A 23,579-nucleotide genomic window follows, 5' to 3' on the forward strand; every position below is an offset into this window, starting at 1 on the left:
GTTTACTCCCCATTGGAAAGTGTGGACAGGATGTAGCCCAAGAGCCCAATCCTATGCGTGCCTACTCAGAAGTAAGCCCCGTTAGAGTCAGTGGGGCTGGCTCCCAGGAAAGTGTGGCTAGGATGCAGCCCCGCTCTCCGAGTGTAGCTGAGAGCCGGCCTGTGCTCCACGTGGGAGGGCTCCGCGACTCCTCCTCCACGCTGTGGAGTCTGATGCAACAGCGCGGTGGGGGGGGGGAGAGGAAGGAGCGACAGCTTCTGGAGCCAATGGGCTGCGGAGGCGAGCCTAACCTCTGTCCTCTCCGGGCTTTCTGAGCCACAAAGAGGGGTCTTGCTCGGCAGAAAGCGACCCCCCCCCCCGCTTTCCCCGGCAGTGCAACTTCTGCCCTTACTACTTGTGTAAATCCTGGCCCTGGGCCTTCAGGGGCGCCTCTTCTCCAGAGTTTTGCCGCATGGTTTTGGTGAGCTACCTGGAGAGGTCCTTAAACCAGGATGACCACTTGCAAAGGGGGACAGTGCGCCTCTACCTTTCACCATTGCACAGAAGAGGGAATGTGGGCAGGTGCAGCTCAACATGCCGTGGAAGGGTTTGAAAAGCTGCACCTGCCCACGTTCCCTCTTCTCTACAGTGGTTAGGTAGATGCACTCTGTCCCCCTTTGTATCTCGTCACCTTAACCTGGAGAGGGAAACAGAACTTCTCCACACTAGAAAAAGCGAGTGTGGATGTGCCTCACTATTGTTTGTTCAAATAAGGGAAGCTACAGCAGTGATGTGTGTCGAGGTCCAAGGCTGGAGAGGCCCAGTGCCTGCACAATTATAGTGCAGAGCTGTTGCTGCTGCAGCTCTTGGAGAAACTTAGAGAGTCTCTTGGAGAGGGTGCCGCTTGTGGTGATGGCAGCTCAGTCTCTGCTATGATCACACAGCCACTCAAACTGGGTGGAGTTCGTGTGCAGTCAAAGGGGAGGCTGAGCTGTCACTTTTGCAAGCTCTAGTCTCTCCCTGCATCTGAGGCTATTTTAACTGGAGGCATGTGAGGCTCTGAAGCTATTTTCATTGGAGCAGGACAGGAGAGGGGAGGCTCTTTCTCCCCTGACTGCACATTCCTGAGCTACAGCTGCTGAAATTCAGTCTCTTGTGCAACTTGTTCAGTGCCATTCCCTCAGAAGTAAACTGTACTGAGTTCAATGTTGTTTGCTTCTTAGTAAGCCTCATTAAAGGCACAGCTTCCATCCCAAGTCTGTCTGAACCTGGCAGCAGGCACTGCATAACCAGCTCACAAAGGGTTAAACCAGATGCAGGCACTGCATAACCAGCTCACAAAGGGTTAAACCAGATGTGACTTCAGTCTTTTGCCCTGGCATGCTTGTAGAGGGGGATGTGCCTGGCACCCCATGTGGTGTCTAAAGGAAGGAAAGCAAGCCCTCTGTGGTTGGCGGTGTGATTAAAATCATGACTCGCTACTGACCTGTTTCCAAACACAACTGAATGTACTTCTTCTGCCCACCTGTAAAGTCCTGGCTTGGGTACAGTACTCAAGAGAACTACCTTTCACAGAAGCCTGCCTGAACATTGAGCTCCTCAGTAGTCCTCCACTTCCTGAAATGAGGCAGAGGGTGACTAGAGGCAGGTTCTTTTCAGTTGTGATACCTGCATATGAAATGCCTCTCCCTCCACTAGTCTCTTTGGCAACAGGGGGGGGACTTTTAATTGCTTGGAATTTCTAACATATGACCTGGCTGATGTCAATGTAACATTGTATTGATTGCTGCTTTTTAAAAATAAAAATTTTTTATTGTCATTTTATTTGGTTTCATTATTGTTTATAACACTGTGAGCTGTCCTGGAAGTTTTTAAACTAATGGGTGGGATACAAGTATTCTAAATAAAACTCATTCATAAATTATGGAAATCAGTACTTCAGGGCAAAATGTCCTCACAAAGTGTACAGTCCTTTTATGTTAGGACCAACTCTTAGCATAGAATAAAACAAAATTTTGGGTATATTAAAGAATGTATTCTGTAGGTATTCTGAAGAAAACAGGACTTTATGTCTTTGCAGGTCTTGTATGGGTAAAAACGTTTTTAAAGTTGCTAAATGTTACAAACTTGTGTTTGAAAATGAAAAATTGTACCTGTGAGTGATCTGTAGGAATAGTTTTGTATTACCTGGTAAGATGCATGCAAAAAGTCTCATTATACCCTAACATAAGTTTGTTTTTTTTTAAGAGAAGTCATTGAAATCTCAAGGAAAGCCCTAAGTTTACTGCAGAGAGAACATCCTACATTTAAGCCCACGCTTTCCGTTGTGCAGGTAAAAAAAAAAAGGATTATTATTTTAAAAGTGAGCGGTTGGAAACAATGATCCTGTGTCTTGTCTGTGGAAGCCAAGAAAGCTATGGCTAATAATGGCAATCATATGCATTTAGGTACTCAATGAGTTTAAAAACATGCATTAGGATTACAAGGTATAGTGACAACCATGGGAGCCACTTGATCTTACCAGAACAAAGACAGGGTGAAAATCCTTTAAATTAATGTCTGGATCTAGAAAACTGTGAACAATCAATTGTTTTGCATACATGAGTGTTCACTTGTGTACTTTTGTTTCAAAAACACAAATATGTAGTCTCTGATCCAGCACTGATTGTTGCTTTGCAAAAGAGAGGGAAGAAGTTGAAGAAGGCAGAAGAGTGAAATGCAAGACTGTAAACCTAGAGGATGTTTTTCCCTCCAGGAATGCCTGGAACCAAGATTCCAAAAGCAGTAAGCTGTTGCCTGCCAGCCTCTGGTGAATTGTGCAAATGAGCTCTTTTTTTGAAGCAAAAGATATCCTGCGTCATTCATTTGGTGCAGGCACTTCAAGTGTCTTTACCCAAGATAGTAATGGAAATACTGAGATATGGCATAGTCTTTGCACTCCAACCACAGTGAGTTGTCATAGTAAAATGAAATTCTTCCACCAGAAGAGGAGGGAGAGAGCACATGTTCCATGTGCTGCTGTTCACCCCACCCCCACTTCAGTGATCTCCCTATGGTGGTGCTATCCCTTCCACCAGCCTGGATAAATGAACCCCATCGTGTTCTATGGCATACTTTCATTAGTATTGTGTTACAAGGAAGCTGTAGCTGGGTCTTGCATTGCATGACTTGTCTGTACAAGGCATGGGTCTTAAGCTTTTGCCAATTTCCTTCATCCCAGCATACATGGATACTTTCGCTTATTTTAAAAACAGCACTTGCAGTACAGAAATGCAGAGAGAGATTTGAATGTGTTTATCACATTTGTACTCTGTCCTTCCTTGAAGGAGCATGATGGCATATATTGGGTTACATTAGGTAAGGAGTGAACATAGGAAGTTGTCTTATCCTGGTAGACCTTTGTCTAGCTCAATACACTCTCACATAACACCAGAACCAGGGGACATCCACTAAAATTGAGTGTTGGGAGAGTTAGGACAGACAAAAGAAAATATTTCTTTACTGGGCGTGTGGCTGGTCTGTGGAACTCCTTACCACAGGATGTGGTGATGGCATCTGGCCTGGATGCCTTTAAAAGGGGATTGGACAAGTTTCTGGAGGAAAAATCCATTACGGGTTACAAGCCATAATGTGTATGTGCAACCTCCTGATTTTAGAAATGGGCTATGTCAGATGCAAGGGAGGGCACCAGGATGAGGTCTCTTGTTATCCGGTGTGCTCCCTGGGGCATTTGGTGGGGCCATTGTGAGATACAGGAAGCTGGACCAGATGGGCCTATGGCCTGATCCAGTGGGGCTGTTCTTATGTTCTAATACATTGTCTGATAACTACTCTCCAGAATTTGCGTGATGTTCAGCCCAGGGATTGAGCTTGGGACTACTGCATGCAAAGCAGACACACACCCCCTTCCTGTACACTCTCGGGTAGCTTAGGCTGAGAGTGTGAGAATGGACTGAGTTTCATGATTGAGCATAGGTTTGAATTCAACTTTTCCCAGTCTAAGTCCAACACACTTTCTGTACATCCATATACAGTACTGATTCTTACTGGTATACATTGTTGGTCATCTGCATAAAATATGTGAAAACATCTGCTGTATGTTAGTTCACTTCTTGCCATAAGTTTGTAGGTATCCTGAAAATGTAAACATTACATAACCTTGTGTTCTACCTCCCAGTTTTGCATATTCTGTGAAATGCTCCTGGAAGTCAGGCTAATATGTTTCTATTTGTATCTTGTTTGGGCTTGTCTGGCTTCTATATAGCCACAAGAATGTGCAAGCATCAGGATTGTTTTTTGTTTTAACAACTGAGAATGGGGCTTCTGAAGCCAAGCTAATCTATGCCATGAATTTGCCCAAGGATACTTGATGGTGTAACATGCTTCTGTTCTATGCTGACATTGCAGAACAAAAGCAAATGTTGTTTGATTCAGTAAGTCATGTTCTTGGTCGTGAATTTCTGATGTGGAATTGTTTGCCATTTTTTTTTGTTCACAAATTGTTTCTAGTCATATTTTTTTCTATGATCCCTTCTTTGGTATGTTATTTTCTTTCATCTCCTTCAGGTCGGAAATGATGATTTGGGGCAAGAAACAATCAGAAAGGTAGCTGAAGAGGTGAGAATATGAGAGATTCATTTTCTAAAGTGATTTAGTTTATGTGAAGTGATGGCTGAATTTTATACCAAAACTTTTTTCTTCTTTGCAGATTGGTCTGAACATCGTTCGTATTTGTCTCCCTCATGGTTATTCTGAAAATGAGGTAATTGGTTTTGTGATTTCCCCCCCCCCTTTTAGTGTACCATTGAATAGGTAAGATCTTTACTTGTGGCATTTTTCTCCAGTTTTCCCGAACACTGTCTCCTGCATGCCTGTAAACAATCATATTTTGTGAGTTGAAGTACTTCTACCTGGAACTATCAGGAAAGTGTCTAGCCTGATCCTATACAACTTTATCAGAATTAAGTCTGAGTAAGGTTACTTGTAGTGACTTTAATTTGTGAGATGACTTTATTAGGTGTGCAGTGGTGCAGTCCATTCCTAGATATGTTTACTGAGACATAAGGCTCACAGAGTTCAGTAGGGCCTTCTGCCAAGTGAGTGCACAGATTGCATCTTTGGTTTGATAGCACTAAGTATGGTGTGACTGAAAATAACAAGGCATTCAGAGTTAAGATTGATAGTCTTCTGTCCTCAGTTCACCCCTAACCATAGTGTACTTGTCCAAGACTGCCACAGGGACAATGAAAGCCTGACCCAAGACACCATAGGAAATAGCAGGAAACAGCAACTTCTGCTGGAAATCCTGCAAGATTTTTGGAATATTGCAAGATCTCCCATGCAAGCCCTTCTGTCATCAGGATAATGGAGATGGCTGGTCCAGTTCCTTGCCTAGGTGGGTGGGTGATTGAGTATGCTAGGTACGCCATGCAGGTTTTGAAAACATCAGAAGCAGTGCTGATGAGGGGAAGAGTGGGCAGAAAGCTCTCTGGAGAGTCGGGCACACGGAGTTCCTGGGAAGTTGCCCAGGGGCAGCAAAGGGGACATGGGTAAGGCTTTCAACCTCCTCTTCTCGCTCCCAGACACCGAGACACCGGGGGAGTTCTCTCTTCTCATCTGGGGGTGCTGGGTTCACCTCATGTCCTGGGGTGTGCACATGCAGGCAGACAGGCTATATGACATCATACTATATATTGCATTCACCCAGACTTGGGTTATCTCATAAAACTTGAACTAAAATGTGCATTCAGTTATATTGTTTGTGATCTTTTTAATCAGAAACTATTTGAGAACCTTGCTACATTTCATTACAGTGTGTTCTACCATGTTGTAAGATTACAGGTTGAGCCTCATTATTCTGGGTGGGTTCTGTTCCAAGCACTCACATGGATGGCAAAAAGCGCACTATAGCAAATCAATTTAAAAAAAGTTTCTTTGCACCAGTGATTTAAAAACAGCCTTGCTGACCTTTGCAATGTAAGATAAGAGTCATTAAGAAGACAATCCATCAATCAGTCCTCCTCCAAGCACTTACAAAGGTGCTTCACCCAGCCCCTCCCTTCACCAATGCAAAGTGATAACCGTTCTTTCACGTGCTCAGGTGGAAGGGAGGGGTCAGCTGGAGAGAGGAGGATTGATGGATTGTCAGCCAACTGCCCTCTCTCTCTCTCTCTCTCTCTGTCTCTCATATTAAGGAGGCTATTGTTAATGGACTGTTCAGTTTTTTAAATTGATTTTAAAGGGGTGCATTTTCCCCTTCACTGGAGATCAGCACATTCCATCTCATTTGCAGTGGCCATTCGCGTTGAGTCAAACCCGTGTATAAAAAGTCCGTGTATAAATAGGCTGGACCTGTACTACTGATAGAGTATTGTTAGGGACACTCTTCACTCTTCTGTTGTTTTATTCCTAGCTAAATGACTGTCATAAGCTATTCTTACCAAAATAGAATTGCTGTTGAAAGAACAATAGCTTTCATGTAGTCAGATACCGAAAGTACAGTATCTTGAGACTTCGTTAGTATTTTCTGGATTTAAAAAAAAATACTACTATAGCTTTCTGCAAAGATTTTAAGCCAGTTTTCATGATACCTGCTGAGGGCTGGAAGTGACACCACTAAGCAGGAAGTGATGGCATTGAGCAGATGATGGCCAGAAATAACCACTTTGTTCTCACATGGAAACGCCCTAGCTGCAAATGACCGAAGAGACAATGTGCAAATCTTGATCATATTTTCAAGATATGGGAGAGCCCAGTCATCACAGAGGCCACCCTTTCAGCAGCACCGCTTCTGCTGCCACATCACTTTGCAGCTCTGCAGCTGAGAGGTGGTCTATGAAGTGATGCTTTGGCAGAAGCAGCGCTGCTGAAAGGACAACCCACATGATTATTGGGCCTCCCAGCACCTTGGTAGTGACTTCTTTTCTCACCCCTCTTGATCTGCCCCTTCCCCCATAGCATACCTTGCCTTCTGAGGCCTCCCTCCATCATTCATTCATTCATTCATTCATTCATTCATTCATTCATTTTATCTTCATTGGCATATGAGACATACAAACAAACAAAAAAAGTAGCAATAAATAATACAAAATGGTTACATAAGCACTATGCCCAGTCCATCTCTCCCTCCCAGAGCCTTGGCAGAAGCAGCACTGCTGAAAGCATGGCACTGGGAGAGCCCAGTTATCACAGGAGCTGGATAAAGAGCTGCTTGGGAGCACATCTGGCCCATGGGCCTGTTCTAAGCAAACTACCATTACTGGTGTGATCATAAAAAATGGTTTGGATCCAGAAATCCCCATGTGCAAGTGCAAAGAGTTCCTCACATGCATGGTTGGGTCACTGGCCTCACATTGCATTTGTGCACTTTCCAAGAGTCTCCACACAGTGGCTTTTCAGAAGACATGAGAAGCTACAGCTGGAAGAAGAAAGTGGCAACCTCCTGTGCATGTTCATAAGTGCTTTCCACTTACACATGCAGGTTTTTGAATCCAAGTATATGTTTCAGCAGTAAAATGTATAATAACCATGTCCTATTCTGTAGTAAACAGAAGGTACTTTTACTTGCTAAATCTGACTAAAATGAAGACACCTACCAGAGAAAACTGTGTATTTGAGTTACCTCCTGAATATTCTACCAGTATTTAAGTTGACTGTAGTGTATTCTCTTGTTCCAATCTCACTTTAGAACTAAATATATTATTAAGCTTTTATAAGGCTTAATTACAAGTTCTAGCATGCTAAAATACAGAGAGACTTCAAAGAGGGCCCTAACTATGTAGCATTGGCAAGTTGTTACCATCTCACCTTCTGTAGATTTATGTGTTTGATCTGTACATCTCAAAGTGATTCTATAAAGTGAGGTAAGCATCCTTCTCAGTCAGCACACCAGAATATGGAGGTTAATTGGCTTGTACCAGATTCCACAGAAAGTCAATTAAGTGCCTTTTAATTTTCATTCTGATAGTACTCTTGAAGTTGTTTATTGACCATTCCCTGAGGGTGTTCCTATGGTTGTGGATTGCTATAGTTTCATGCTAACACGCCTGTATCTGTTCAGATACCTGCTCCCCCACCCCACATCACCCTAATGGTGTCTTATCTGTACCATCTGGTGTGGTACTTTTCAACCAGTGCAGTGTCACCTCATGACTTCACTGTAGTATGTTGCAGTTGGTATACTTCTCTTTGCCATGAAGTACTCTTAATGGTAGAGAATAAAGCATAGAAATGTACAAGTGGAGGTGTGACTGGGGGTGGGGGTGGGAGAGACTTTCACTGCTGTCCTTTATCATAATTGAGAGTGTATGTCTCTTTTGGTAGGCAAGTGAAAAAGCTCAACTGATCTGATTTGTCAGTGGGCAGATTACACAGGCCTACAAAACTGAGGGCCAGAAAAGATTTTCCCAAACTTTATGGTGGTCTGATATGAATTTGGGGTGCCGATTCCAAAAATGGCATCTGTTTTGCCCTATCGGGTCTAGTTTTGGAGATATAGTGTAGCCTCTTTAGTGAATGGTTCAAGCAGCTTCCTCATGAGGAAGCCTATACGATGGCTTCCTCATGAGGAAGGTGCTTGAACCATTCACTAATGAGGCTACACTATAGCTCCAAAACTAGACCCGATAGGGCAAAATGGATGCCATTTTTGTTATCGGCACCCCAGATATACCCAGGAATTGGTGTAACGTTTAAGGAAGCAAAATGTGTGTTGGCCTGTGTTGTCTTTATTAAGATCTGAACAGTCTATTTCTATCTGATAATGTTCTAATAGGCTTCTGGCTTAAAAAAAAAAATTCTGATTTGTTAACCTTGAATTAATTTCTAGATTGTTGAAGAAATCACAAAAGTCAGTCTAGATCCTAAAATTCATGGTGTCCTCCTTCACCCCATGAAGGAATCCTATACAAGCAAAATACTGAATGCTGTGAAACCAGAGAAAGATGTGAATGGGTAAGTTAAGCAGTGGGGAGCCATACCAATTTTACAGCTCAAAACTAACTGCTGTCTTTTTAGTGCATGTGTTCCACCATGACAATGACCAATTAAATCAGGGAAAGTTAACCAAAATGTTCTTGTGAGATCACAAGAAATAAAATGTAAAGCTCCTGTTTAAATCATGTTGTTTAGTAGATGTTCTCTTTGGAAGTGAGGAGGAAGAGAATTGCAGCAGCCCACTTATTCCTCCAGGGCTGCAGCTGTGAGCGGTTGTGGTGGCAGAGCTGCAAGAAGCAGCAGGGTGGTCCTGTTTGAATTGCTCACTTTTATGAGCAGCTGGAACAGAGTCACTCTGCTTTGCCTTCTTCTCCTCCTTGACCATCTAGCAAGAAGCCAGGTGGGCAAGAAAAAGGAGGTGGAGCCCCCCACACCACCAGCTCCTTACCTTGAGATTTATTGCCACCTCTTCCTGCTGGCTCTTGTTGAAACAAACAGATGCAGATAGAAGCACTCCTGTTTCAACAGGGCTAGCGGGAGGAGGTGGCAACACAGCTCAGGGTAAGGAGCCAGTGATATGGAGGGGAGCCTTTGGATTGCTGTGCTCTGCTCCACCCCCTCTTCTTACACACCCAGCTGCCTTCATAAGCAGGTGAGGAGGAGGCAGGGATGGTGCTACTGGCCCATGGAAGTGTTTTTTAAAGGGGGGTTCAAACTAGCAGCAGAGGCAGATCCACTCTGCTATGTACACACACACTACTTCCGCTTCAGGGCAGCACTCTGCTAAAACTCATTGCTGTGCCGCGGCACACTAGTGTGCCTCAAGGCTGCCTCAGGTGTGCCGTGAGACCAGAGCAGACAGGCAGCAGCCACGCACGTGAGGGAAGCGGCTTGCTCAGCAGCAGAAGAAAAAGGAGCAGGCAGCTAGTGAAGGGGCTGGTTGCGGCTGCTTTGCACCTCCTGCTGTCTCTTGCTCCTGAGCAAGATGAAGGCTGTGACCCGATCCTCATTTTCCTGGGAGTAAGCCCCGTTGACTATTATGGGGCTTACTTCTGAGTAGATATGCCTAGGATTGGGTATTGTCCCTGTTGCCTCCTTATGTGTTGGTTGGGCAGGCAGAGAAACCTGGAGGAGGTCTGGGCGGGTGGAGTGAGTGAGAAGAGGGAGTCAGAAGCAGGAAAGCAGGTACGAAGCAAGCTGCTCTGCTGAGCCCACCAGCTTAAAAACTGGTAGTGTGCCTACCACAAGGCATTTTATTGCCTTGTCAGTGTGCCGTGAGCTGAAAAAGGTTGAAAATGGCTGCTATAGCATGAGGCTTGGAAGTTAAAGGGGAGGTGGTGCAAGCAAGGAAGAGCATGCCTTCAAATATCAGAATAATTCCCTCAAGAAAGGAAGACTCTCGGTGGAAAAGGAAATTGATTTTAATTGTCTGCCACATATTTCCCCTAGCCTAGACATAAGATGGAATTTGTAATTCTGCAGAAAGAACCCCAACAACAACAAAAAGATGACTTGTAGATGGCATACATTAATGAGACTTTAATTGAACAGAGGTCTCATTTAGCGACCAAAAACACTTGGAATGAGACTTTAATTGAACAGAGGTCTCATTTAGCGACCAAAAACACTTTCCAGTTGTGTTTGGCAGACTAACAGATTCATTTGTCCGTCCCTGTGTGATGTCTAGTTGACTGCTTCTTGGATGAAAGCCTCGCTAAAGCTGAGTTCATCAGAGAAGAGGAGAACTGATGAAACTGTCTAGCATAAACAGATACTAGACCTGGCTTTATCTGATAACAAATGGAAGATAGGAGGACTTGCCCAGCAATTTAGAAAGCAAAAGGTAGAGTGAGAGCAGGACCTTCTCCAGAAGTGGTAGCCTGTTTCAGCTGAAGTTCGAATCAGTGATCCCATTCCAAAACATAGTGGTCGTGTTTTGGTGAGTATATCAGTAGTAAGGGTATTTGGGGCCAAAAAAGAGAACTTAAAATGACTAGTTATAAGTTTATGGCATAGCATCCCAACTAGTGCTCTTTCCACTGGGGGATCTCTCTAGGGCTAGGAGCATTCCGCTCACACATGCGGTGGGATGGATCACTTTGCATGAGCAGGATGCTTCTCTTGTTCATGGAAGGAATTCCCAGCAACGGGTCGTCAAAAAAGTATCTACAAGTGTAGTGAATATGCACTAATAATCCTTGCCGTTTTCAATGCCTGCAATGTGTTTTTTATGTTCTGTTTGTATGTACTTTCTTTCCCATATTTTCCTGTCACAGAGTAACAGATTTTAATTTGGCAAGACTAGTACATGGAGATGTGCATGAGTGTGTGGTTCCTCCCGTTGCCAGTGCTGTGGTCAAGCTTCTTGAAAAATCAGGTATGACACTGTTTACCATCCTTCAGGCACAACACTAAAAGTGTGTTAACATCCCAGCGTGGATTTGCTGAACAGTCTGGAACAAAGAACTGTCTCCTTGTCTTAGTTCCTCTTCAGCAAAATAGTGACCTGCCTTTCAAAATTGTTGTGATGATAAATATGATTGAATATTGTCTTTGTAATGGGAAAGACTGCCTCGTGGATTTCATCTAGTATTATGCTGTAGCATTATGTTGAGATTACAGCGGTTCTCAAATTGGGGGTCTGGAACCGAACAGTGAATCGTGTCCCAATTGGGGCGGGGTCGCAAAACTGACAGGACAGATTAGGCTTTGTGCATCAGGGTTAAACATGCTGCTGCTTGGAGGGGAGCACTGCTGCCCAGTCATAGCCGGACCCGTGGCATATATAAATCAGGCAAAAGCCTCTAGGGCCTCTAAAACGTTTGAGAACCACAGATTATAACTATGTGTTAGGGCCTCCATGCAGCCCTCTGCATGTGAAAGGCATGGTATAAGTCTCTGTATAAGTCATGAACAGCCATCTTTACTCAACCCTGTATAAGTCTCTGTATATAGGGTTCTAGAAGCCTGATGAGCATAGGAGTGGAGACAAGGTTGGCCAGCTTATTTTCCTCTTCTCTGCACCCTCTCTTTTGGATAGTGTCTGCTGGGTCCTTCTCTCTTGAACAAATCCCATAATCCAATTTACTTTGCACAGGCCATTTGTGTTGGAGTGGGAATAGTTCCGTCTGTAGCTGCCCTCTAAGGAGAAACATATCATTGGGCACCATCACCTCAGTGGCAAGAAAGGGCAAAGGATAGAATGGGGAGGAGGGAATAAGTCCAGACTGGCCTACCTCATCTTTCTTGTTCCTTCTGCTTTCTTGTAAGCTGCTCTTTATGTATTCTGGATCCAGTTCAGCCTCATATCATACTGAAGTAGAAAAAGTGGGTCTGAAGTCCCTGATACTTTTTACTTGCAAATGGGCTGGGGAGTGCTCTTTTTCATCACTCTGGTTGTAGAACTATGGGCTGTTTAAGGGTTGAGTAAAGATGGCTGTTCATGACTGAATGACCTCAGATTTTAATTTAATTTGTGCTCAGGGAGAGTATATCTTGGGATAGGGTATGTAACAGAAGAAAGTAGAGTGTATTTAGTTCCGTGTGGAGCTGGATCTAATTATCATGAGATGTATTAGCAACATGTGCAAGTAAAAATGCCTAATTTAATTTGGGAAGATACCGTTACTGTGTCTACTGCTTGAGCCAAGGTTGTAATTCCTTAAATAAATACGCGCAAAAAAGTACTTCTGTCTATTAATCTGTCAGAGTTGATCAAATGTCTCCTGGCCTGCTTCATGGTGGTCTGTGTCATCAAAAATATTTATGGAGAATAATGTCCTGGTACTCAAAACTGTTCAATTTTCCATATTGGGGGTGGAAGGGTGCCTCCAGGGAGAGTGGTGGGACATAAATAACTATGAATGCCTCTGGTTCTATTGTGTTCCTTCCTGTACCAATTGCTAGTAAGGTAGCTAATGAGAGCAATTATTATCTTCTGCTTTCCAGCATCTACTCCCCTAGATGGAAAAAAGGCGCTACTGTTGGGAGTCCAAGGACCTTTGGAAGTCTCTTTGCAGTGCCTCCTTCAACAGAAAGGGGTTTTGACTGTCAGCTGCCCATTGGAAATGAAGCAGCTTCAAAGTGTGGTAAATGTGGTAGTAAATGATCTTTTTCTCTTCTCTCATGTTTACTCCTCAGAAAAACTCTGGGTTCATTCAAAATTTTGTATATCTTTTAGTACTTTTTCCTCCCCTGCTGAATTTGAGTCAGGTCACTATAGATTTTCCCCCTCCACCCTACATGTTCTTTACTCCTAGAACATGTTTGGAGGTTTTTCTCCTTCCCTCACTTCTGAGCTCAACAGGCTACAAGTTCACTTGTATACCTTGCTCCTCACCCCACCTATAAAAGTTAATTCCTGGACTAGAGACCCAATGGTTATGTGAACAAGGGATGCCTCTTAGCCCTGAAATGTCATAGCAAGTGTTTTCAGTATCCAGGGCATTGTTCCCAGTAAGCTACACAGCCCAAAGCTGTACTGTCCTAAACTGAAAGTCAGAGATGACGTATGACATCATTGCCAAAGTCAGAAGATGTCTTGCCACACAGTAAGTGATGGGTCCATGCAGCAGTTGGATCCCTGAGAGCAGTGGTTCCCAAAGTTTTGCACACCATGACCCACCTCATCCTGATGTTCTTGGCAGTGCTTGCAGAGGTTCCAGAGGCCTCTTCTGTGTCAAACCAGGACAGAGACCCACTCTACTGGCCTCTGTGGGCATCAGAATGGCTTGCAGAAGTATCCAGAAGTGATTTTCAGTGGCAAACCAGAAGTTGCTTCTGATCACTTCTGTAGACTATTCTGAGGCCTGTGGAGGCCAATAGAGTGGATCACTGTCCCAGTGTGACCCAGAAGAGGCCTCCAGGACCTCCTAGTAAGACCTTATGCGGCCAGCAGCTTTGCTGGGCCAGCAACCATTCTTTCAGAATGGCTCTGATTTGAAGCTAAATGGTCCAAGGCACAGGCAAGAGGGCCTACCCCATGACCCACCAGACATGAATTTGCAACCCTCCAGGGGGTTGTGACCTACACTTTGGGAAATTCTGCCTTAGAGGGAATGTTGTTCCAGGGCCAAGATGAGATCTTCCTTTCAAAGAACTGTATAATCTCTTGGCATGGGTTTTGCATTCTGATGGGGTGGATGGAAGAAGGAGTAGGTCAGAAATATTTGAGACCAAACCTACCAATAGACAATCTTGGAACGAAGCATCTATTGCCTCTGCCCAAGTGACACAATTCCTTTAGTTCCTCTTCCTTCTTAATATACAGATTCCGGTTCTCACCAGTCTGTTGCCCTCTCTTAGTATTAGTCCTTCTGTCTGTGATCACTGAATATGATGAGGCTTGCAAGTAGGGATTGTGGCTTTTGTCCTCGACTACTGTGCATTCAGCTAAAGGCATGATAAAAGTTCTGTGTACATACGTATGCATGCATGCATACATTATTCTATTGGGAATGTTACGTGATCTACATTCCCTGTTGTATGAACAAGCCTGCACATGTTCAGCTTTGCAACACTTTCCTGTTTCATACATGAATGGGATTCATTTGTGGGGTTAAGGGGAAGAGCGAATGGAAGCCAGATGAGGGGTAGGGGGTGTGCGCGTGCGCTTTGTGGAGGGAAGTTTAAAGAATTTGGAAAGTAGAGAGTTGAACTGTGGAGATGAGGGGAGTGCATGTTGGATAGGTGTCATCCTATGGGGTGGGGGGGGAGAGAGAGAGAGAGAGAGATGATTATTTCCAGGGAGAAGGGAACGAATTGCTGGATTGAAGGGATATGGAATGGAAAGATAAGAGCTCTGCTATTCAGACCAAGGGCCCATCTTGTTCCTGTATCTCAATGTGCTCTGTGCAGATACCTCTGGGAGCACACAAGACAACATGCTACCTGTGGCCATTCCCTTGCATCTGGCACTTGGAGAGAGGCTACTTCTAAAACCTGGTGGTTGTATACAGTCATCGTATCTTGTAACCTATGATGGACATCTCTTCCATAACTCTTTCTAATCCTCTTTGAAAGACATCTAGGCCAGGTGCCTTCGCAGCATCTTGGGGCAAGGAGTCCCACAGATTAATTATGCACTGGGCAAAAAAAAATACTTCCTTTTGTTTGTTCTTATTCTCCCATCACCCAATTTATTTATGTCTCCTGGTTCTGATGTGCAACAGAGAAAAAAGCTACTCTCTCTCCCATGCATAATTTTATATGTCATGCCCCCAATACAAACTGTAGCCCCACCTTCATCCCAGCCTCCCTTTATACCCATAAATTTCATAAGCTTTTTGCTAGTAGTGATTATGATAATACATGGAGTTAAGAAGCATGGTTTAAGTTCACCAGATTGCGCAGAAACCTGTATTGGACAAACTGAAGTTAAACTGTCCCTGGCATTTCATAGATGTTCCCAGAAGGTGGCAGCCAAGTCCAAACATTTTACATGGAAGTTTACTTTTTGTATTTTGGATTCACAACTCAAACAGAAAGTATGCTTTCCCTGACCCAGTGGTTCTCACACATTTAGCGCCAGGACCCACTTTTTAGAATGAAAATCTGCCTGGACCCACTGGAAGTGACGTCATGACCGGGAGTGACATCATCAAGCGGGAAAATTTTTAACAATCGTAGACTGCAATCCTACTCACACTTACCCAGGAGTAAGTCCCATTTACTATCATTGTTAAAAGAATATACATAGCAGCTTGTTAAAAGTACAGGTTTGAACATTTCCCCAAATGCAGTCACATACCATGTTAGCAGCAATATATTAAATATAAAATGTTAAAATGAGTTTTATACCCAACCTGAAATTGGTTGTGACCTACCTTGTGGGTCCCAACCCACAATTTGAGAAACATTGCCCTAACCCAAACAGAAATGGTGAAATTTCTCTTTTGGCAAAATGCTTTTTTATTTTTTTATTTTTTACACCTGCTAATATTACTTTGACATTAAGGCTACAATCCTATCTACACATACCTGGCAGTAAGCCCTATTGATTATAATGGAATTTACTTCTGAGTAGATATACATAGGATTGGGCTCTAAATGTGTTTTAAGTGATGGATAGAAGTTTGAAAAAGCATAACCTTTTATCCACAATGGCAAAACAAATTCCTTGCAATTAAATTCAATTCTGCTTAACTTTTCTTTTCCCAATTACACTTTTTTAACTTTTTGTGGCTGTTTTATGCAACAGCAATTAAAATGAGAACTATTTTGCCATTATGGAAGACGCCTCACTAATTAAAAAAAAAAAAATAACCAGGGAATAAACTACAAACATTCTCATTCTTCTTTGTTGACTATTCTTTTAAAAAATTTGTTTTCTTGTATTCGAGTATTGCCATATGATTGCGTGAATTGAGCTCTGAGGCTTTTCACAACGTATCACTCTAAGAATAGAGACATCTTAAACAGGCATCCCTCTGGCCTGGTGTCCTGCACTCCTTTGTTCCATTGCACTCTTCCTGGCCTGTTACCAGTGTTGAGGAGCCCAATGTTCTGGGCAAGGCTGGTCTTTCCCCCTGCCCTGTGGTTCTGGCTCAGTGGTCTCCTAACCTGGGGCATCAGGCTCCTATGTCTGTCGTTCTACGGTCTCCTGGTTGATGGGTTTAGGGTCCAAGTTGTCATTCAGGGCTAAGGCAAGATCTAGGGTTGATTCTTCTGGTCCAACTCTCCCCAGACTCCTCAGAATCTGACTCTGAAGTCAAGGCAGGGATCATGACAATATGATCGTTCTCTCTCCAAGTTTCTGTAGAAAAACCTTGATGCCTCTATAGTTAGAGACTATTTGATTTTCAGACATGCCCAATTTAACTTCACGGAATATTATTTAATAATTCATTTTGTACTTCCTGTGTCAGAAACCTAATACATTTGATTGATCTTGAGTGGCGAATGGTGTGGGGAATGGACTGAATTCTTGAAACTAACTGATTTTCTACCGATATTACATAGATAATCCTCTTGGTGGAAAAATACTTCATACTTATGAAGAACATCTGTAAGATGATTGACTCAAGAATTTTTTTCTGCATCTCTGAATGTCTGCTGGGTTTAAAGAAATTCCAGAACATATTCACTATTGAACTCTTAAAAAAAAAAATAATAAGAGTGTGTGCACTCTTGTCATTCAGTAGATATGGTTCCAAGGATATTAGCTGGACGAGACCTTGGAGGTCATCTAGTCCAGTTTCCTGCTCAGTTCAGCATCTCTGACAGGTGGCCATCAAGCTTCTGTTCAGTCCAGCATACCCCAGAATGATAGATACATGTAACTGCAGCTACATGCAAACTGACCTCTGCAACTGTATGCAAAGTGACATAGCGCATGCAGTATACATCCATGCTATCATGGGGTAGTGCAGCAGTTCCCAAATTTATTCTGCTTACCTCATGTTGGACTGATCCCCTCATGGCACCCCTACAGTTCTGTCACTGTCTTAGAGACATGCAGCCTCAACTTCAAGAAAAATATCTTGGAGTACCGCAGCGCACAGTTTGGGAACCCGAGGCTGTTAGGGACCTTACACAAAGTGTGTGTTTGCAGACATTTGCTAGACTGTCCCTAGAAATGGAATTGAGGACTGCTCCTCCAAACTTTTACAGTCATTCCAGGATGTGCAGGAGGCTTAATTGGAGAGCAAGATGTGCAGTTAGGCAACTCCAGGCTAGATAAAAGGCTGAAGTGGGATTCACACATGATCTACACTCAGCATGCCAATTACTAGAGAAAATCACAATATGTGACATTTTAATTTGGGGGTATGAAGGTTACCTCATACCACAGATTAGCATTTCAGCTAACAATTTGCTTTTGTAAACTGGCCAAGGGTTCTTGCACCAAGTCTTTTTAATTTCAAAAATTTTTCATGTCCCAATGGTGGGTCCCAACCCATAGTTTGGGAAATACTGCTCTAAAGCACTGTACAAATGCTGAGGAGGAGCATACAAGTCCACAGCAAAAACATGTTTTGCATAGCAAAATAAAAGGTTCATTGTTCGCAAAGAGTTTAAAATCTAAAGGATACAGCAGAAACATCAACAAACAACCTTGAACAGATGCTGTGCTGCAGTTAAATAGTAAATAAATTTACTGTGACAGCATTGCATATTCTGTATGTATTAGTTGCTGAAAAGTTGCTGAAATTGTCGTCAATTTTGTTTCATTTTTAAGGATGCAGTCACTCGGAATGATCTCCACTGAACGCATTGGGACTTACATCTAAGTAAATGCATATAGGAGTATGGTATTAGACATGCCATGCTTTAAACTTTGTGTTATGTAATCCTTATAAAATAAAAACTTGCTTTTCTAGTAAAATACTTCTGATAATTTCTCCATTCTTGAAAGAAGTGTTCTCTTCTTAGCAAGGAAAAATTTAGCAAAGTATTCCCTACCAGGAGGAAATTGAAATTATATCCCATCTGCAGAATTCAGGAACATGTACACCAGAGTGTAAACTTTCAGTGGTTAAGATTACTCCATTCCGCCCCCTCCTTTTCTGTTTCAATGGTGGAGCAGATCAACTATGCCTAACACTTTAAAGTTTCCATGTATTTAATGAAAATATACCTCCATCAGTCTTGGCAAAAACATGCCCTTATTACACCCATTAATATTTTTTCTGAAAAAATGAAGCTTTTTAAATTTGATCATGGGGTTTATAATGTCATTTTTAGAAATTGTTTCCAACTGTAGGAACAAGTAATATTTATGTGACTCTTGGCGTGAAGGGTTTCCAATTATGTGAACGATACAGTTACATTGTATCGTTATCTTTATATAAGTTTACAGTGCCTGCATTAGTGTTGTTTCAGCTCTGAGTCTTTTATCTTGGGAAAGGGTGGTTCTTCTAAGCCTATTTCAGTTCAATTCTCTTTGGAATTAGACTGTACTCTGCTATGAACTAAAGTTTCAGAGTATTTATTGGCATTAATCTTTCCCAGATTGGAGGAAGAAACGTAGCCAGTGAGAATGGCTTGCCCACTTGAGAGCAAGCCTGTGGGGATCTTTGCCTATTCATACTGCTTAAAGCAATTGTTCTAGGTGACATTTGTTTCACTCTTTGCTGTGTGATCTCACGAATGGTTTTTAAAGTTCCTTTTGAAACATGTAACTAGTTATCCTTTGGATGCATATTAACACTTCCCTGCATTTTCAATAGTATTTGGCAGCAATTTCGCGCAGCATCTGTTTTGTATCAGTTTTCTGTCTATTTGGAGACCATATGGTGAATTACGAAGGGGATGAACTTGATTCTTTAATTGATCTTTCCACCTCTAACTTATGCATTTAGTAGGTTAGAGCTCCTTCTGATTATTTTAATTTTCTTTTAAAATAAAAGGTATGGTATTGTAAAACCAGCACTACAGTCTATAACCCCCAACCTAAGATAGTGACAAAATCTAAAGGTTCTGCTGAGGTTTCGTCTGTATCTTTTAAAGTATCTGTAATTTTTTTTCCTGCCTACTCCAGACTGGCGAGGGAGGGAAGGTATTCAGTAGGTTTCATGCATTAAAAATTGGTCACTATGTTTGATAAAGAAGCACAAGTTAAACCAATTGCAATCTGGTATTTTTGCTGGGGGCTGTGAGCATAAGTAGAACGCGAGATGCAAGGAGGTAGCAGTGAGAGGCAAGTATTTTGTGGTCTTGTGTGTGCTCCCTGAGGCATCTGGTGGGCCACTGTGAGACACAGGAAGCTGGGCTAGATGATCCTTGGGCCTGATCCAGCAGGGCTCTTCTATGTTCTTAAAATGTCTTGTTTTTATTTTGAACCAAACAATGGTTTTGCCACTGACTCCCTTCATTTTTATTAAGCATGTATCTTGCCTTGCACATCGGCATCAGCATAATTGGGAACTGTGTAGTGGTCACTGAAAGCCGTATCAGACAGAAGAGGGTTAGAATTTAGTCAACTGAGCACAACATACAATTGAACAAAATTAAATTGATCACAAGTGTAGATTCTCTCTGGGAGTTGGGAAAGCAAAGTTCACCCCAAAACTCCATGTCGTATCCCCTTATCTTGACATCATATAAACCCAGTCAATGTGGGGCAAGGAGGAATACAACTGGCATATATCTAAGCCATAGAGGTAAGCAGAGTTAAAAATGATTCATTTCCTCTCCTTGGAACTCTCTGAGAATTATAGTTCTGTAATAGAAGATAGGAATCTTTTTTTTTTTTAATTTTCATAGAATTCTCATCACTGCCATGAGACTATAACTTCCAAGATCCTCTGGAAAAAGCCATAGTTTAATTTACTATAAAAGCAATATAAGCATTGGGCAGTATGAGAAGAGAAGGAAGAGAAACGGAAAGGAAATATATTGCAAGCACAAGGCCCTGAAGCTACACCATTTATAACTTGGAGGCCTGCCAGTGGCCTAAGTGTGGTTCAGTCTCAGTGGAGCATGTTTATTAAAGAAAATGGTTTATTTCTAAAATTTTAAACATACTATTAGGCTTGGAAAGAAATGTATTTGGGTGGCACAGCTTAGCTGTTGAATGAGCAGTGTTCGTTTAGGGATATTGAATGCTTCACAGAGAGGGAAGGTACTGGCAATTCTCAAAGAGATTTTGGTTTGGCTGCTGTTGAAGATTCCTCTGATCTTCACTTTGGGCCAATTTCAGATCTCTCCTATTGGTACAAGGTAACTTATACTTGTGATGGATGATATATCAAGTTAAGAAGGTTTTGGATGAAAAGATTTATCTTGACCCATTTCAGTCTCGTTTTGGTACTGAAACCACCTTGATCAACATGTACTGGGAACTAGAGAGTACTTCATTGTTGGTTCTGCTGGACCTCTTAGTGGTCTTCGGTACCACTGACCATGGTATCCTTTAGTTTTTCCCAAACTGTGGGTTGGGACCCACCAGTGGATCATGATCTGCTTGTTGATGTGTCACGAAACTGAAGCTGAGAGCTGACAAAGAAAATGTATTGCGCTCTATGGAAAGTGAAACAGAGCTGCATGTGCCCATTTACTCATGGGTAGGCAAATGTGCCTCAGTCCCCATCAAAGGGCTGATGGAGAGGAATGCAACACCAACAGAATGCCTCCCCCCAGCTGATAAAGAAAATGTATTCAGCCCTATGGATACAGCAGCAGGAAAAATGTAGCATAAAATGGAGTATTTCAGTGGGCTACTTTCTCCATCTCTTATTTGGGCTGAAGTTAAGCAAGTCTGTACATACAAATAGAGTGGGTTTCATGCAGATTCACACCGTTGCATGAGCACAGGGTGTCATCTCAGTGTTGCTGTTCAGTTAATCTCAGTGTTCTAAATAAAGCCACTGAAATAGATGTGGGGTTGATATGAGAAAATGAGAGATGACCCAGAACAAGTTTGAGCTTTTCAATATACAACTCAGTGAAGAGGTAGAGAGGGTAGAGAAAGCGCCACGTAAGAGATTCCTGAGAATCTGTACTTTCCATGACCCACCAATAGTAATCTAGCTTGTTGATGAGAAAGGTCCTCTGAGTAAATTGAACTACAGGGTATGATCTATTTATACTCTGAACTGAGTGTCAAAGTGATTATTCAGTAATACCTTATGTTATAACTATCTTCTGTATATATTGAAAGAGGTCAAAGATGAATTTGATTTTTTCTGTAAACCGCTTTGATAACTTTTGGTTGAAATGCGGAATATAAATACTGTTGTTGTTGTTGAATACAGGTGGAGCCTGTTTATCCACAGATTTTACACCTCTGGATCTGGCTCAATGCAAGTCCCTCGGAACCCTCACTGGACCAGACCAGATCCCACCTGAACCCTCTGAAATGGATTGGAGCTCATTCCAGTCCCCTCCAGAGGGCTTTCTGAAGCTCGCAGAGGCAGTACACATCTGCCTGCTGTTTCTGTGGGTTTCAGAATGACTCATAAAGCCAAAAGAACACGACTTCAGGTTTCCCTTGGGAAACTGGAAGTGACATTTTTATGTCTTTTAAGGCACTCTGGGGCCCCACGGAGCCATCCCGAGGCTTCGCCAGGCCCCAGAATTCCTTAAAAAGCTTAAAAACTAACTTCCAGTTTCTCAAAGGAAACTGGAAGTCGCGTTCTTTTGGCTTTACAAGCCATTCTGAAGCCCGCAGAGGCAGCAGCAACGGATGCCCGTTGCCTCTGCGGGCTTTAGAAAGCCCTCTGGAGGGGATTGGAGCACAGCTCGTCCCTATCAGAGGGCATAAGGGGCCGATTGCAGATTTGATTATCCTGCAAATTTTGGAATCTGCGGGGAATCTGAGAACGAATCCCCTACGAATACCGAGGCCCCACCTGTAGTGCATAACTGTCCATAATTTATTAATGTGTAACCAAATTTCGTTATTTGTTTTTTACAATTTTCAGTTTTGAAGGATTCATTTGATTTGGATTCTTACCAGACAATTAATATATATTAGTTTCTTAATTACTTAATTTTTTGTTTTCTAGTTAGAATGAATTCAGCATACCGTCATCACTGTGTATTGTGAGTTCTCCCAGGAATACAATCTAGTGAGTTTACCTAACATTCTATCCTTTATGTGTTTTTTTTTCCCCCTGCCACTCCTCCCCCAGATTCATGATGCTGATATGGTGGTCATGGGGAGTACCAGACCCAAAGAGATTCCAGCTACTTGGCTGAAACCTGAGATAACTATTGTGGATTGCTCACGTGACATTTTATGGGGTGAGTTCTGGTGCATCAAATCTGAGATACTGCAATCAAGTCACAAACTTGTGAATGCTGGTTTAGCCCCTTTCTGGATGATTTGTTTTTTTAAAGTGGTTAAAATGCTTGTTGGACACCGAAGTGGACAAGTTCATCAATCTGTGCTGTGTTCTGACAGCATGAACCATACCATTAATGTTATGCACTTTTATGCTCTATAAAAGATTGGAGGGTTGAAGTGTAATGAGTTGTTTTCTTGTTTTAAAAGCTTTCAGTAAGACAAATCTTGCCTGTTTACTGCCTGTGCAATGTCTATATGCCTTAGTATGATTGTTTTTTGCAATAACCTGTCTCTTCAAATAACTTGGAAAGAACAGCAGAAACTCTCCTTTGTTACTGTTATTAAATATTTATTTAGCCTTTGCGGAAGGGGTGTATATAGATATATGAAAAGTGTGCCTCTGCTGGAAATTAAACACATTCCTCTGACAAAAAGATTGCACTTAGTTTAATTGCAATATATTTTTTGATATTGCTGTTGTTTGATGGCAACCATAGCATCAAAAGGGTCAGCAATCCCACTTTTAAAATACATCATGTTTTTTATGCATTTGACATTCCCCAAATGATGTCTGGGGTTATCTCATGGTTTGAGAATGTCTTGCTTAACATCTGTGAGGTCACAACTTTGAAATGTTGCTTGTAATCATCAACTGCAATTGAACTATATCTCCCCCCCTTTGGTTGCTGTTCTTATTTTACGTTATGTACATTGTCTCCCTTTTTCATGTTCCTGTATGAGCAAGAGCTATTAAGTAATTGTAATTGTGGAGATATAAAACAGGGCTCTCCTTGCCCTGGTGATCAAAGTTACTTTCCACTTATACGTACTTCTGTGTGAATGATCAGTGAATTGTCCCTTTAATTGCCCTTTTTATTTTTCTGTTATCTAAGTTGTTGTTTAGTTGTGGCATAGGACTTTTACTTTCTGTTGACAG

General features: G+C 42.4%; 1 protein-coding gene across 3 annotated transcripts in view; it reads left to right on the forward strand.

Annotated features, from left to right (window-relative positions):
• The window catches only part of MTHFD1L (methylenetetrahydrofolate dehydrogenase (NADP+ dependent) 1 like), a 134,937-nt gene that overhangs the window by 325 nt on the left and 111,033 nt on the right, over positions 1-23,579 (forward strand). For 2 of the 3 annotated variants that reach the window (XM_066611295.1, XM_066611297.1), the window contains exons 2-8: positions 2,227-2,311; positions 4,546-4,596; positions 4,688-4,741; positions 8,807-8,931; positions 11,190-11,290; positions 12,862-13,007; positions 22,488-22,599. In XM_066611295.1, the coding sequence (XP_066467392.1) occupies positions 2,227-2,311; positions 4,546-4,596; positions 4,688-4,741; positions 8,807-8,931; positions 11,190-11,290; positions 12,862-13,007; positions 22,488-22,599 (674 nt within the window). The remainder of the gene's footprint in view (positions 1-2,226; positions 2,312-4,545; positions 4,597-4,687; positions 4,742-8,806; positions 8,932-11,189; positions 11,291-12,861; positions 13,008-22,487; positions 22,600-23,579) is intronic. The other variant, XM_066611296.1, reaches the window with a different exon arrangement.

This window comes from Tiliqua scincoides, chromosome 1 (assembly GCF_035046505.1).
Source record: "Tiliqua scincoides isolate rTilSci1 chromosome 1, rTilSci1.hap2, whole genome shotgun sequence".
Lineage (NCBI taxonomy): Eukaryota > Metazoa > Chordata > Lepidosauria > Squamata > Scincidae > Tiliqua > Tiliqua scincoides.